Genomic DNA, 12,522 nt, shown 5'->3' with positions numbered 1-12,522 from the left:
TTTTTATTTCTCATTACTTTTGTTTCTTTTTGTTTTCCAGAAAGGATTTACACCTCTTCATGTGGCAGCAAAATATGGAAAACTTGAGGTGGCAAATCTCCTGCTCCAGAAAAGTGCATCTCCAGATGCTTCTGGGAAGGTAAGCAGTTATCAGCCATCAGTACCATCATGGTACAAAATAAGCACTTACTAATGATTACCAATAGCCACCTAACTAATAACTAAACATAGTTAAGTTTCACAGGATAAAGAGAAGTAGGAAAATGAAGGTCCATGCTGATACCCATTAGTGATGAATTTGTTAGACTCTATGGATAGCTAATTTAATGCTGTCTTCAAACTCTAAGGCTCTAATGTTCACGTAGTCTTGACATTGCTTAATGTTTCTGCACATGTTTTTAGAGCGGACTAACTCCACTGCATGTAGCTGCACATTATGATAATCAGAAAGTGGCCCTTCTGCTTTTGGACCAAGGAGCCTCACCTCATGCGGCCGCAAAGGTACTTGTACTTCATTTGCAGATGGGCAGTATCTATTGCTCTGTGTGTGTGTGGGGGGGGGGTGGTTGTTTAACTGCATCCTTCGTCTGTGACACTATCCTAGTTTAAGTATATTTTATAATCAAAAAAGTAAATGCTTCTTAGGAAATCTGTGCCTTAAGTTACTTTGTCAGCTAATGTGGTTGGTGCTTAATAAATACTTATTTGAAAATTCAGTACATCTTGGAGCATGAGGAGAAAAGAAGTTGAAGTTCTTTAGGGCCAAAGATACGGTACAGAGGGCAAGGTGCTTGCCTTGCATGAGGCTGACTGAGTTCAATCCCCAACACCCTATATGGTCCTGCAAGCCCGCCAGGAGTGATCCCAAATGCAGAGCTAAGAGTAACCCCTGAGCACCACCGAGTGTACTTCCAACCAATAAAAAAAGAAGTTGAAGTACACATTAGCTAGATAGTAAACATAAGTACAGCTTCAGAAAATGTCAATTTGTCAAGCTTATAAAATGTGTTAGATTTTCCTTACTGCAGAACATTGTCTTCAAGCTCTTTGTTATACCTAATAAAGTAGGTTTGCTAATTTAAAAGTTTAAGCTTATCAGATAAAAGTTTATCTAATAAACTTTTATGTTATTACCAAGGAGAATGGTGAAAGGAGGATTGGGCCACATCAGGCCCTGGTTTGTCCTCAGGCATGACCCCTAACATGCTCAAGGGACCGTCTATGAAGGCAGAAAGCTTGGCATAAGCTTCATGCAAAGCAAAACCTTCTCTCACACCAGAGAATCTTCTTGTTAGACAATTTCTCAGAAAAGTTACATTAACACACACATACTGTAGCACTGTGGCACTATTGTCCTATTGTTCATCAGTTTGCTCGAGTGGGCACCAGTAATGTCTCTACTGTGATCCTTGTTGTTACTGTTTTTGGCATATCAAATACACCACGGGTAGCTTGCCAGGCAGGCAGGATACTCTTGGTAGCTTGCTGAGCTCTCAGAGAGGGACGGAGGAATTGAACCTGGGTCAGCGGTGTGCGAGGCAAACACCCTACCCACTGTGCTAAGTACAGACACACACACACACACACACACACACACACACTCTCTCTCTCTCTCTCTCTCTCTCTCTCTCTCTCTATTCTAGTACTCTCGTGTTATTTAAATATAGGTGAATAGAGTGTTGTTGGCTGGAGTGATAGCACAGGCGGTAAGCCATTTGATTCAAGTACTGAGAGTTCACTAGTCATTGTGAGCTTCTAGAAATGCAAAGAAAGAACATAATAAATTTGTGTTTTTAATTTTACTGAAAGAAATAATAAATATTACCAAGTATCTAATATAGTAACTATTCCCAGGACTTTTGATTGGAGTCCACTCAGTAGGAAAAGGGTATGAATGTGCTGGAAGTTAAAACTTCTCATGAAGGCATGATCCTTGAGTTTTGAACCAATAGATGCTATCCATCAGGATATGCTGGGGGAAAGCATTTTTTTGGCAGAGTAATGTAAAACAGAAATGTTATTTAGGGGATATGCTGAAGTGCTGAAATCCAGCACAGAATAACTGGTTGCGTAAGAGGAGAAGTCAGAAAGGGCAAATAAGAGTTCATTATGCCATCTTGACTATCGTGAAAATTAAATTTTAACTTAAAAGCAACATATAGTTTAAAGGGAGCTTAAAGGTAGAATAAAAATAACTCTTAACATTCCTCAGTGGGACCTTATTTACTTATTTCGCTTTCCTTTCATCACCAATTTAAACAAAGTGAGTATTTATTGATCACCTACTACATAACTACCTGTAAGAGGGAATTCTGTTTTCCTCTTGTAAAACCAGCAGGCACTTCTACCATGAGTTTTTTTAAGCCATCAAAGAAAACCTCTAAAAAAGGGAAGCAGGCCATGCACTGTTTGGATTTTTATCTTGTAATGAGGCCTGTGACCAGGTGATCTGTGTTGACAGAATGGTTATACACCACTTCACATCGCTGCCAAAAAGAACCAGATGGACATAGCGACAACTCTGCTGGAATATGGTGCTGATGCAAATGCAGTTACCCGGCAAGGCATTGCTTCTGTCCATCTTGCAGCACAGGAGGGACACGTGGACATGGTGTCACTGCTCCTCAGCAGAAATGCCAATGTGAACCTGAGCAATAAGGTAAGCTTGTTCTCTCTTTAAAATATGCACAACTCAGTGAGATCTCACTTCTCGGTGAGAGGGCATAAAAAAATCCCTCTCAAATAAAATGTTTTCAGTGCAGTATTGCAAGATGTTTATTAGTGTTCTTTATTATGGCAAAGATTTGGGAACAGTTTGTCTGCACAAGATGGACATGACTGGACAATAATTGTCATACAATTGACTAACATCTAAGTCATAAAACGGAAGCCAAAGCTCAGGATTTTGCTCTATTGGTAAAGCACCTATTGTAGGCTTGAGCCGAGTATCTGATTTCTGGCTTCAGCCCACTTTGCCAAGAGCTATTTCCAGTGCTTCAGAGATCCTTGCTTGGTGCCACAATAAGTGTGAAAACCCACACCACCACAAAGTGTTCACCCCTCTAGTCTAACCCTGTAACCTGTTGTGTGTAGCTTTGTGCCCATTAGAGTCAGACAGCAGTAGCAACACTTTAGCCAGCTCAGTCCTTGGCCCAACAACTACAATTGAAGGCACCCTGTTCATATTAAAATGTAAGGTTTTGGGACTGGATTGTTAGTACAGGGGGTAGGGCATTTATTTGTCTTGCATGTAACTGACCCGGGTTCAATCCCTGGCATCCCATATGGTCCCCTGAACACCACCAGGAGTAATTTCTGAGTGCAGAGCCAGGAATAGCTACCCCTGAGTATCATTGGGTGTGACCCAAAAAGACAAAATAAAAATAATGAATAAAAATGTAAGGTTTTATGAAAACAGACATTTAGATCACAAAAACAAAATAGTGGTTATTAGGGGAAAGAGAAAATGTGAATAAAAGATAGTGGATAAATCAGGTAAAAGAGGTCAAGTAGGGGCTCAGAGAGCTAGTACAGGGGTTAAGGTGCCTGCTTTGCATGCTCCCACTCAATTCAAACCCAGCACTGTGTAAAGATGCCTGAGCACAGAACCGGGAGTGATCCTTGAGCACTGTCAGGTGGGGCCCTATCTTCCTTTCCCCTCACCCAAAAAGGCACTCACCTCTATGGTGATGGATTTAAGCTAGAATTCTAGTAGCCAACCTGATGTTGTGTCTATACATACTGACTTAAAATATTTAATATCTGAAGAATATATATATATATATATATATACATATGTGCAATAGGGGCTGGAGAGAGAATACGGGGGTTAAGCCACTTGTCTTGCATCCTGCTAACCCTGATTTGAATTCTCAGCACTGTTTATGATCCCCAGGCTACACCAGAGGTCACTCCTGAACCTTCGGCCAGGAATCTCCCTGAGCACTACTGAAACAAAAAAATTTAGAATTTAATTATGAATTGTATGAATTGTAGTTGGGGCGGGGGGGATATTTCGTTGTTGTTGTTTAGGAATTAGAACTAAAACGGGAGTTTTGTCATATTCATTGAGCAGCATTATTAATTCGCTGAACAGAGCAAGTTGCAACTTGTGGAGTGTTTAGTCATTCTGTATATAACTGTGGAGTATCACTCCCTGACTTATTCAGTTCTTGAGAGAGCAGGGAGTTGGGCTTGCAGCCACACCCAGTAGTGTGTAGTCAGGGCTTACTCCTGGTAATGATCAAAGGACCATTTGTGCAACCAGGATTGGCCACGTGAGACGGTTGCCTTAACCCCTGTATTATCTCTCCAGTTTGACTATCCCAGTGTTAAGCTAGTTAGAAAGGGCAGGACTTAATAATAAAACAAAACACTTTATTTTATTTAACACAATGGAAAGATTGTTAACTTACATTGAGTCTATGCATGTACATTGACAATTCCAGGATACTTGGACCTTTTCCCCAAATTCCTCACATCTCCATCCTCATTTTCAATAGTCTCATTATTTATAGGCAAAAAAGGTGCCAGAGTTTAGTGAAAAAACCATAATTGATGCAAGATATGCCTTCTTATTACATGCATGCAAGGGTCTGGGTCAGCTGAATCTGAATTGTCCCAATAGTAGGGCCTATATAAATATATATTTTATGTATATATACATAGATCTAGATATATAGGTATAGATACCTGTGTATATATGTATGTATATGTGTTTATATATACATATATATACTTTTTTAAAATTTCTGTCTTAGGAGTTGCTCCCAGGGTACCCAACAGTGCCAGGACCAGGGTGTGAAGCATATGCTTAGCCTATTGAGCTATCTCTGGTTGGTTTCTTAATCTTTAGATAATACGTAACTGCAAGAAAGTCCAGGAGTTCTTGATATACAAACCTCCTGGCATTTAACTTTTCCTTCACAGTGATATCATTGAGGCATTTCTCAGCTATCGTGTATTTATTGGAGTCACTTCATCATAGTAATATTTTTATGCTGACAAAAGACAAGCAATTTAAATATTTTGGACATAATGTGGCCTTTAATTTGGAATTACCAAATTTGAATCCTCTTACTTAGAGGTGAAATTTAGGTAATAATGAGAGCTCTCAGAGCCTCAATTTTATCTGGTTGGAAAATATTAATTTTCAGAGACATCACAAAGACTCACTAGATAACATTCATCACCTTCTAAATAAAAATTGCTAATTTTGTTTATTTATTTATTTTTGCTTTTGGGGTCACACCCGGCAAAGCACAGGGGTTACTCCTGGCTTTGCATTCAAGAATTACCCCTGGCGGTGCTCAGAGAACCATATGGGATGCTAGGAATCGAACCCAGATTGTCCTCGTGCAAGTCAAATGCCCTACCCACTGTGCTATTGCTCCAGCCCCCGATAATTGCTAATTTTGAACTTCTCACAATTTTGGAAAAAGTTGCTTTGTACTGAATTCAATCCATAAGTTGTAATTCAGTAAATTCTGAAGACCAAAATAACTTAGAGAATTTTTCAATGTTTCTTTTTTGTACCTTGAAAATTCTTTGTCAGGAGCTGGTGCAAAAGTACAACAGGTAAGGCATTTGTCTTGCACATGACCAACCCAGGTTTGATTCCCAGCATCCCATATGATCCCCTGAGCACCACTAGGAGTAATTACTGAGTGCAAAGCCAGGAATAACCCCTGTGCATTGCTGGGTATGATCCAAAAAGAAAGAAAGAAAGAAAAAAATTATTTGTCATCATTACAAAGCCACCCCTGCACTATAGATGCCTCTTTTTTAATGGGCAGTTGTTGGTATTCCATAAAAGAGTAGCTAATAATTTCTGAACCCACACTGACTGCTTGAATCATGGTGTGGTTTTTTAAGATATCCTGGTATAGAAACTGGGTTTGTAACTAAATAGTAGAGCATATAGCTTCCATATATGAGGCATTGGGTTTGATGCCCAATATCTTCTCCACCCCACCTGGATAAAAGTCTTTGCTAACCCATACCATTACTATGAAAAAATATTTTTCATTATTTCATTTGCCCTGTCTTATCTACACCATGATCGCTGTGTTCCTCATTCACTTGACTGATAGGTGTACCTGCTGCTTATGTAAAATTAGAAATGCAATATTTGCCTAAACAAGCTGACAGCAGTTTCAGGAAGACAGACAAGCAAACAGTTTAAAGGCAGGATTATGATGCTCTTCGTGAAGGTGAGCCCTGGAAGGTGTGCCCAGGGCTTCACAATGAGGTCTTTGTAAGGTAGAGGAGGTGAGGCTGGCATGGGAATGTGGGAAAGTGGGTGTGACTCAAGGGGAGGGGAGGACGCCTCAGAGTTGAGGAGTTACTGGAATCTATTTCCCAGCTTTGCCAACAATCACTCAGTATCTTCAGAATATTTGAAGCCTCAAACTCAGAATAGGAGAATGTGACACTTTGACAAAATGTGATGGCTGGAAATATTAGTTTCCTCTTAAAGAGAACAAGGAACATCATTCACTGATTAGTCAGTGTTTTTAAGGTAGTGCCAGTTTTGGCCCCAACTTAATTTGTTTTGGACTTCAAGAGTCTACATTGCTCCTCCTTTTCACATTCCCCCTTTATTCGGTATAAGTGCACTTCCTCCAGAATTCTATAAACATTATTAAAATGTTGGGGCTGGAGAGAATACAGCAAATAAGATGCTTGCCTTGTACACAGACAACCCAGGATCCATCTCAGATACCACACATGATCCCCTGAGCCCTCCCAGAAGTGATGTGATCCCTGAGCACAAAGCTAGAAATAATCCCTGAGCACAGCTCAGTAATAGTCCCCAAAACCAAACACAGACACTCTCTCTCTCTCTCTCTCTCTCTCTCTCTCTCTCAATTACTTGACAGTCAAGAGCAAGCAGCTCTTCCTAAGACATTTAATTTATTTGATGGTTAGCAACTTTGAAATGAGTTCTTGTATTCTCCAGGTGTTGGCTGACGCACCCCTCTCCTCTGACAAACAGAACCAACTGACTTTCTCAAGGCATAGGTGTCAAGGGAGGGAGGGGAAGAAAGAAGTCCCCAGAACTCAATGTACTAGATCATGTGCTTCTAATGGCAAAATGATAAATCTGGAAATATCACAGCAGCTCTTAAATATTATTATGTAGAAATTCAGAGGACTTTAAAAGGATGATTCTTTACTTTCATACCTGCAAGTTATACAGTTGTGTCAGTTTAAAATATTCTATCTTATTAAGCTCATATGCCATCTAAATGATCTGAAAAGTCTTTATGATACCAAATTCATATTACATTTCATGGGCCATCTGTATTGCCCAGGAACAACCTACAGAACAACTTTTGTCAAGATGCTTTAAGAATTAGTATTTAATAAAAAAAATTGCCATCCTATGTCAGTAGTCAATTTATAAAGTTTTATGTTTATATCATTTGCTAAAGCTAGTTTCATTGGTAAATGCACCAAAACTCTTGCAGAATTTTGTGAGGACGGGAGGAAATTATCTTTAAAAAAGAAAAAAAAGATGAACATGGGGGCCGGAGGCATAGTTCTATAAGGCACTTGCCTTGCATGTAACTGACCTGGGTTGATCTCCGGCATCCCTTATGGTCTCCTGAGCACTCTCAGGAGTAATTCCTGAATGCAGAACCAGAAGTCACCCTTGAGCATCACCGGGTATGACCCCCGCTCCCCAATAAAAAGATGAACAACGAAGTATCAGGTAAAAGGAATAATGCCTGGGATTAAAACAAACAAGCAAAAAACTCAGGGCAGGGAGAAATAACAGGACAGTAGAATTCCTGCCTTGCAGGCCCAAGATCACCTCAAATCCCCTTCTCCCTCAACACTGTCAACCCACAAGCTAGGTTTGAGCTTAGCCACTCTGCACTCTGGGATCCCCAAATGTGTGCAAGCACTACAGCTAAACAGAGCACCCCCTACTGTGCACCACAACCAAGTGTGTGAGACCCACCCACCACCCACCACCCACCTCTTGTAGACACACCTGTCATCACCGAACATCTTCAGCAAAGGGAAGGATCAATCAGGGAAAACCCTTACACAAAGTCAAAAGCAATAATAATTGCTGCCTCTGGGACCTGTAGAGAAATTTGAGTTCTTTTCTTCTTTTGAGGATGTTGTCAGTGTTTAAGTACGTTGGCAGATAACAGTGTTGGTACAGTGCTGGTATTTGAACTTGGGCATTTTGTACTTTCCTGGAATTCATAAAACCATGCCTGAAACATGCCTTTGTGTAGAATATTTCCTCCTATAAGATGTTTATAATTTGACTTTGCAGAATGGCCTGACCCCACTCCATTTGGCTGCTCAAGAAGACAGAGTGAATGTGGCTGAAGTTCTGGTCAACCAAGGGGCACATGTGGATGCTCAGACAAAGGTAAAAGGAAAGAATGGACCAAGTATATTTTAGGTCACCTTTCATACAGGTGACTCCTATATGGAAGTGCAGCCAGTTTTATATCGGAGGAGGGTGGGATCTAACATAGGGTCTTTCATACATAGTATTTCAAATGTCCCTTATGTAGGGCATACCAGGGTCTCTGATTGTGCTGTCTGAGATGCTTTTAAAACGCTGGGCTCTTTGGCCTCTGTATACCTATCCTGGTAGAACAGACCCATCCTTCAGGCTAGAGAGTAAAAGCTTGTATCTTTCTTAGTTTGGGTGACTAAAACTGGCACCTTTAGAAACTTTGGTCAGTGATTTGTGATCTTTCAGATATAATCCATGATAAAGGCTATGTTAAGGCTTATTTATTATTAGCCTGCTAAATCCTTATATGTGCTTACTAGACCCCCTCTCTCCACCCCTTCGTCTGTTTCTCCCCGAAAATGGCTCTTTATAAAATGAGAAAAATCGCTAATCTCCTATAATGATACAATTTCAAATGCAGAAAAGAGAAATGATGTTTCTGTCAATCATCCAAGAGCCATATAAATAGATATAAATCTCCTTTCTCTAGATATTTCTTTTCCGTGCTTAATTGTGTTCATTATTCTGAGGACGGGGGTGTAACTCAGCAGTAAAGCAATGTAACGTGTGTGTGTGTGTGTGTGTGTGTGTGTGTGTGTATGAGAGAGCACACGCCTTTACACTTTATTCAATTTACACTGAATGCAATTACCCATTCAGTACCCTGAGTCTCTTGAGATCTTCAGTGCTAAGAACCAGCCCTGCAGAGTAGACACCAAGGCCAGATTTTCTTTATGCAGGAAGCAGCTTTAGGGCTTAGAACTCGGGCTCCCATACATACAGGTTGTCAGTGTGGGTGCAGCGATGGTTCAGCTTGCGGTCAGAATCAGCTCTTTAGGCATCCTTCCTCAACCCTTCTGCCCCTGCAGTGGAACAGCACCTGCCCTGCAGGTCACCAGCAGCTGTCAGCAAGCTGATAGACCAGTGATTTAAAATCAGTGAGGTCATTTTTCCATTGATCTTTTAACAACGCTCTTTCCATGTTGTTAAAAGACTGGAGAGGAATAGGCACTTACCTTGTATGTAATGACCCCATGTCAAATCCTGGCACCAAATGTGGTTTCCCAGCACCCAGCACCACCAGTGATCATTCTTGAGCAGAGTCAGGTGTAGCCCTTGAGCTCTGCTAGGTATGGCCCCAAAACAAAAACAAAAGGGAAAAAAAAGTAGGCATTCAATATCTCTAGGCTATTGGTTACCTATTGTTTCATCTTTCCTTTTGATTTTCAAAAGTTATGAGAATAAGTTTTGAAAGGCGATATTACTAATTATACCTAAGACTGTGAATTATCAAGGGCATTTTCTTGTCACTGTTGTTGTCTTTGGAAGAGATTATTCTCCAGGGGAACAAATATATATTTTTGCTTCTTTTAGAAAAACTATCACCAGTGGTATGTTTATCTTTCTCTTTAATTCCAGATGGGGTACACACCACTACATGTGGGCTGCCATTATGGAAATATCAAGATTGTTAATTTTCTGCTTCGGCATTCTGCAAAAGTGAATGCCAAAACGAAGGTAAATTCCTTTCTCCATTGCATCCATCAAAAGAATTGATTTTGTGTCCAAGGAAGTAAGACTCAATCTTCTCTCTTCCATCTGCAGAATGGGTACACACCATTGCACCAAGCAGCCCAACAGGGACACACGCATATTATCAACGTTTTACTTCAGAACAATGCCTCCCCCAATGAACTCACTGTGGTAAGACCTAAGGGTTAGGAGGACAGGGAGGAGATGAGCACTCTGTCATTATACTGAGAGCTGTCCACAGAGTGTGATGAAGGCTGGTGTTCCACACTTTAAAAATAACTGATTATGGGCTGGAGCGATAGTACAGCGGGTAGGGCGTTTGCTTTGCACACGGCCAACCCAGGTTCGATGCCCTGCATTCCATACGGTCCCCTGAGCACCACGAGGAGTAATTTCTGAGTGAAAAGCCAGGAGTAATCCTTGTGCATTGCTGGGTATGACCCAAAGCCAAAAAAGAAAATAAAATTGCTGGTTACGGTGTCATTTAGTAAGAAGTACATAAATAAGAAGAAAGGCGTTTTTGTTTCCTTGATCACTTAGAACAGTCAAATGCCTCTTGGGTTCTGTTCAGAGGCAGTTCTGTCTGTTGCATGAGTAGGAACAGGTTTGGTGGCTTCAGGCAAGGTTACAAGGTTTGTCCTGAGGAAACAGAGCCTTGTTTGTGACAACGGAATGGGACAGCAAGGAATCTCATCTCAATGTTTTTCCAACCTAAAACGTATGGATACACACAGACACAAGCGTGGGGAGCATGTTAATGACCTGTTGCCTTCCTCTCCTGCCAGAATGGGAACACAGCCCTGGCCATTGCCCGGCGGCTCGGCTACATCTCAGTAGTCGACACCCTGAAGGTCGTGACGGAAGAGATCATGACCACAACGGTAAGTAGCAGCTGTAGGACTTTACTACCCCCTCCCCCACCACCACCGTATTCATCCTCGTACATTTTCCAGGGCTTTTCAGAGAGGACCTTCATTCACAGAGGAAGCACTGGGGTTTCAAAGTCTCTTGCCTTACTGCCAGTAGGCTGCACAGCAAAAGTCTCATTTCTGAAACTACAAAAATTCAGAACATTGAAGATATCTATCTGCACATGTAGTTACAGAGTTTCACGTGCCCTGTAAAACTTATTTCATTTGTTGGAATGAAGTATTTATGACATGAGGATAGGAATGTTTTCATATCTTCGGCTTTGGCAGTGTAAGAAAGTTGGAAAATTCTAAGTTCGTTCCCTTCATGGTTTTTGGGTTTGGGGTCACATCCAGCAGAATTCAGGGGCTACTCCTACCTCAGTACTGGGATGATTCTGGTAGTATTCAGGGGTTCATGGTGCCAGAGATTGTACTCAGAGCTCCCAGATTCAAAGCATGCTTTCAAACCCTTTGAGTTGATCTGCCTGCCTTTCCCTAAAATGACATCTGGCACCTTTGAACTTGCATTAGAATTTGATGTCTTTGGAATGAAGAACAGATACTGCACCATATCAGAGACTTATTTGAATTATTCTTGACTTCATAACTCACTACTGAGGCCCAAGATAGACTCTGTACCTTATAAATTTAGGACTGAAACATTTTCTCTTCCACCTCTTTCCATCATGAGGGAATGCAGAGTCAGCACCTGCAGATTGTTTTGTGTAAAACGTGGGTTGAAATCATGAACAGTTTTGTAAGAGTTTGTGTCACAGTGATTCACACTGTCTGCACTGTTGTGTGTAGCACTGTCATTCCGGTACTCATCGATTTGCTCGAGCAGGCACCAGTAACATCTCCATTGTGAGACTTGCTGTTACTGTTTTTGGCATATCGAATACGACCAAAGGTAACTTACCAGGCTCTGCCATGTGGGCGGGATACTCTCAGTAGTTTGCCTGGCTCTCTGAGAGGGATGGAGGAATCGAACCCAGGTCAGCCATGTGCAAGGCAAATGCCCTACCCTCTGTGCCACAGTGATTTGATAAAAAGGTTTTTTTTTTAAGTTTAAATAAATAAAAACATGGGTTGAGAGAGACACAATCAGGTATTGTGACCACTTAATAATTGAGTTAATTGGTTATATAAAAACTTTTGGATACTAGATAATCCTGTGATCACAAGGAAAAGGTTTTGTAACTTGCAATAGAAAAACAATAGCTTTCATGGACAAAACACTGTAGCACTGTCATCATGTTGTTCATCGATTTGCTCAAGCAGGCACCAGTAATGTCTCCAGTGTGAGACTTATTGTTACTGTGTTTGGCATATCAAATACACCACAGGAAGCTTGCCAGGTTCTGCCCTGCGGGCAGGATACTCTTGGTAGCTTGCCGGGCTCTCCGAGAGGATGGAGGAATCGAACCCGGGTCGGCCGCTTGCAAGGCAAAAGCCCTACCAGCTGTGTTATCGCTCCAGTCCTTCATGGACAAAAGCAGTATTTATCAACTAGGGCATATTTCTCATTTCCAGAAAGGTTAATATTAAATAAAAGTTTCCAAATGTCTTTATCTCTTGAGTATTTTTTTT

At 41.1% G+C, this 12,522-nt stretch overlaps 1 protein-coding gene across 18 annotated transcripts in view; it reads left to right on the top strand.

Annotated features, from left to right (window-relative positions):
• ANK3 (ankyrin 3) overlaps positions 1–12,522 on the top strand; it is a 511,843-nt gene that overhangs the window by 367,707 nt on the left and 131,614 nt on the right. For all 18 annotated transcript variants that reach the window (XM_055137437.1, XM_055137439.1, XM_055137442.1 and 15 more), the window contains 7 exons: positions 41–139; positions 403–501; positions 2,462–2,659; positions 8,297–8,395; positions 9,908–10,006; positions 10,094–10,192; positions 10,807–10,902. In XM_055137437.1, coding sequence (XP_054993412.1) covers positions 41–139; positions 403–501; positions 2,462–2,659; positions 8,297–8,395; positions 9,908–10,006; positions 10,094–10,192; positions 10,807–10,902 — 789 coding nt within the window. The remainder of the gene's footprint in view (positions 1–40; positions 140–402; positions 502–2,461; positions 2,660–8,296; positions 8,396–9,907; positions 10,007–10,093; positions 10,193–10,806; positions 10,903–12,522) is intronic.

Source organism: Sorex araneus, chromosome 5, assembly GCF_027595985.1.
Source record: "Sorex araneus isolate mSorAra2 chromosome 5, mSorAra2.pri, whole genome shotgun sequence".
NCBI lineage: Eukaryota > Metazoa > Chordata > Mammalia > Eulipotyphla > Soricidae > Sorex > Sorex araneus.
The sequence above is the reverse complement of the archived record's forward strand: the minus strand, read 5'-3'. Positions and strand labels throughout refer to the sequence as shown.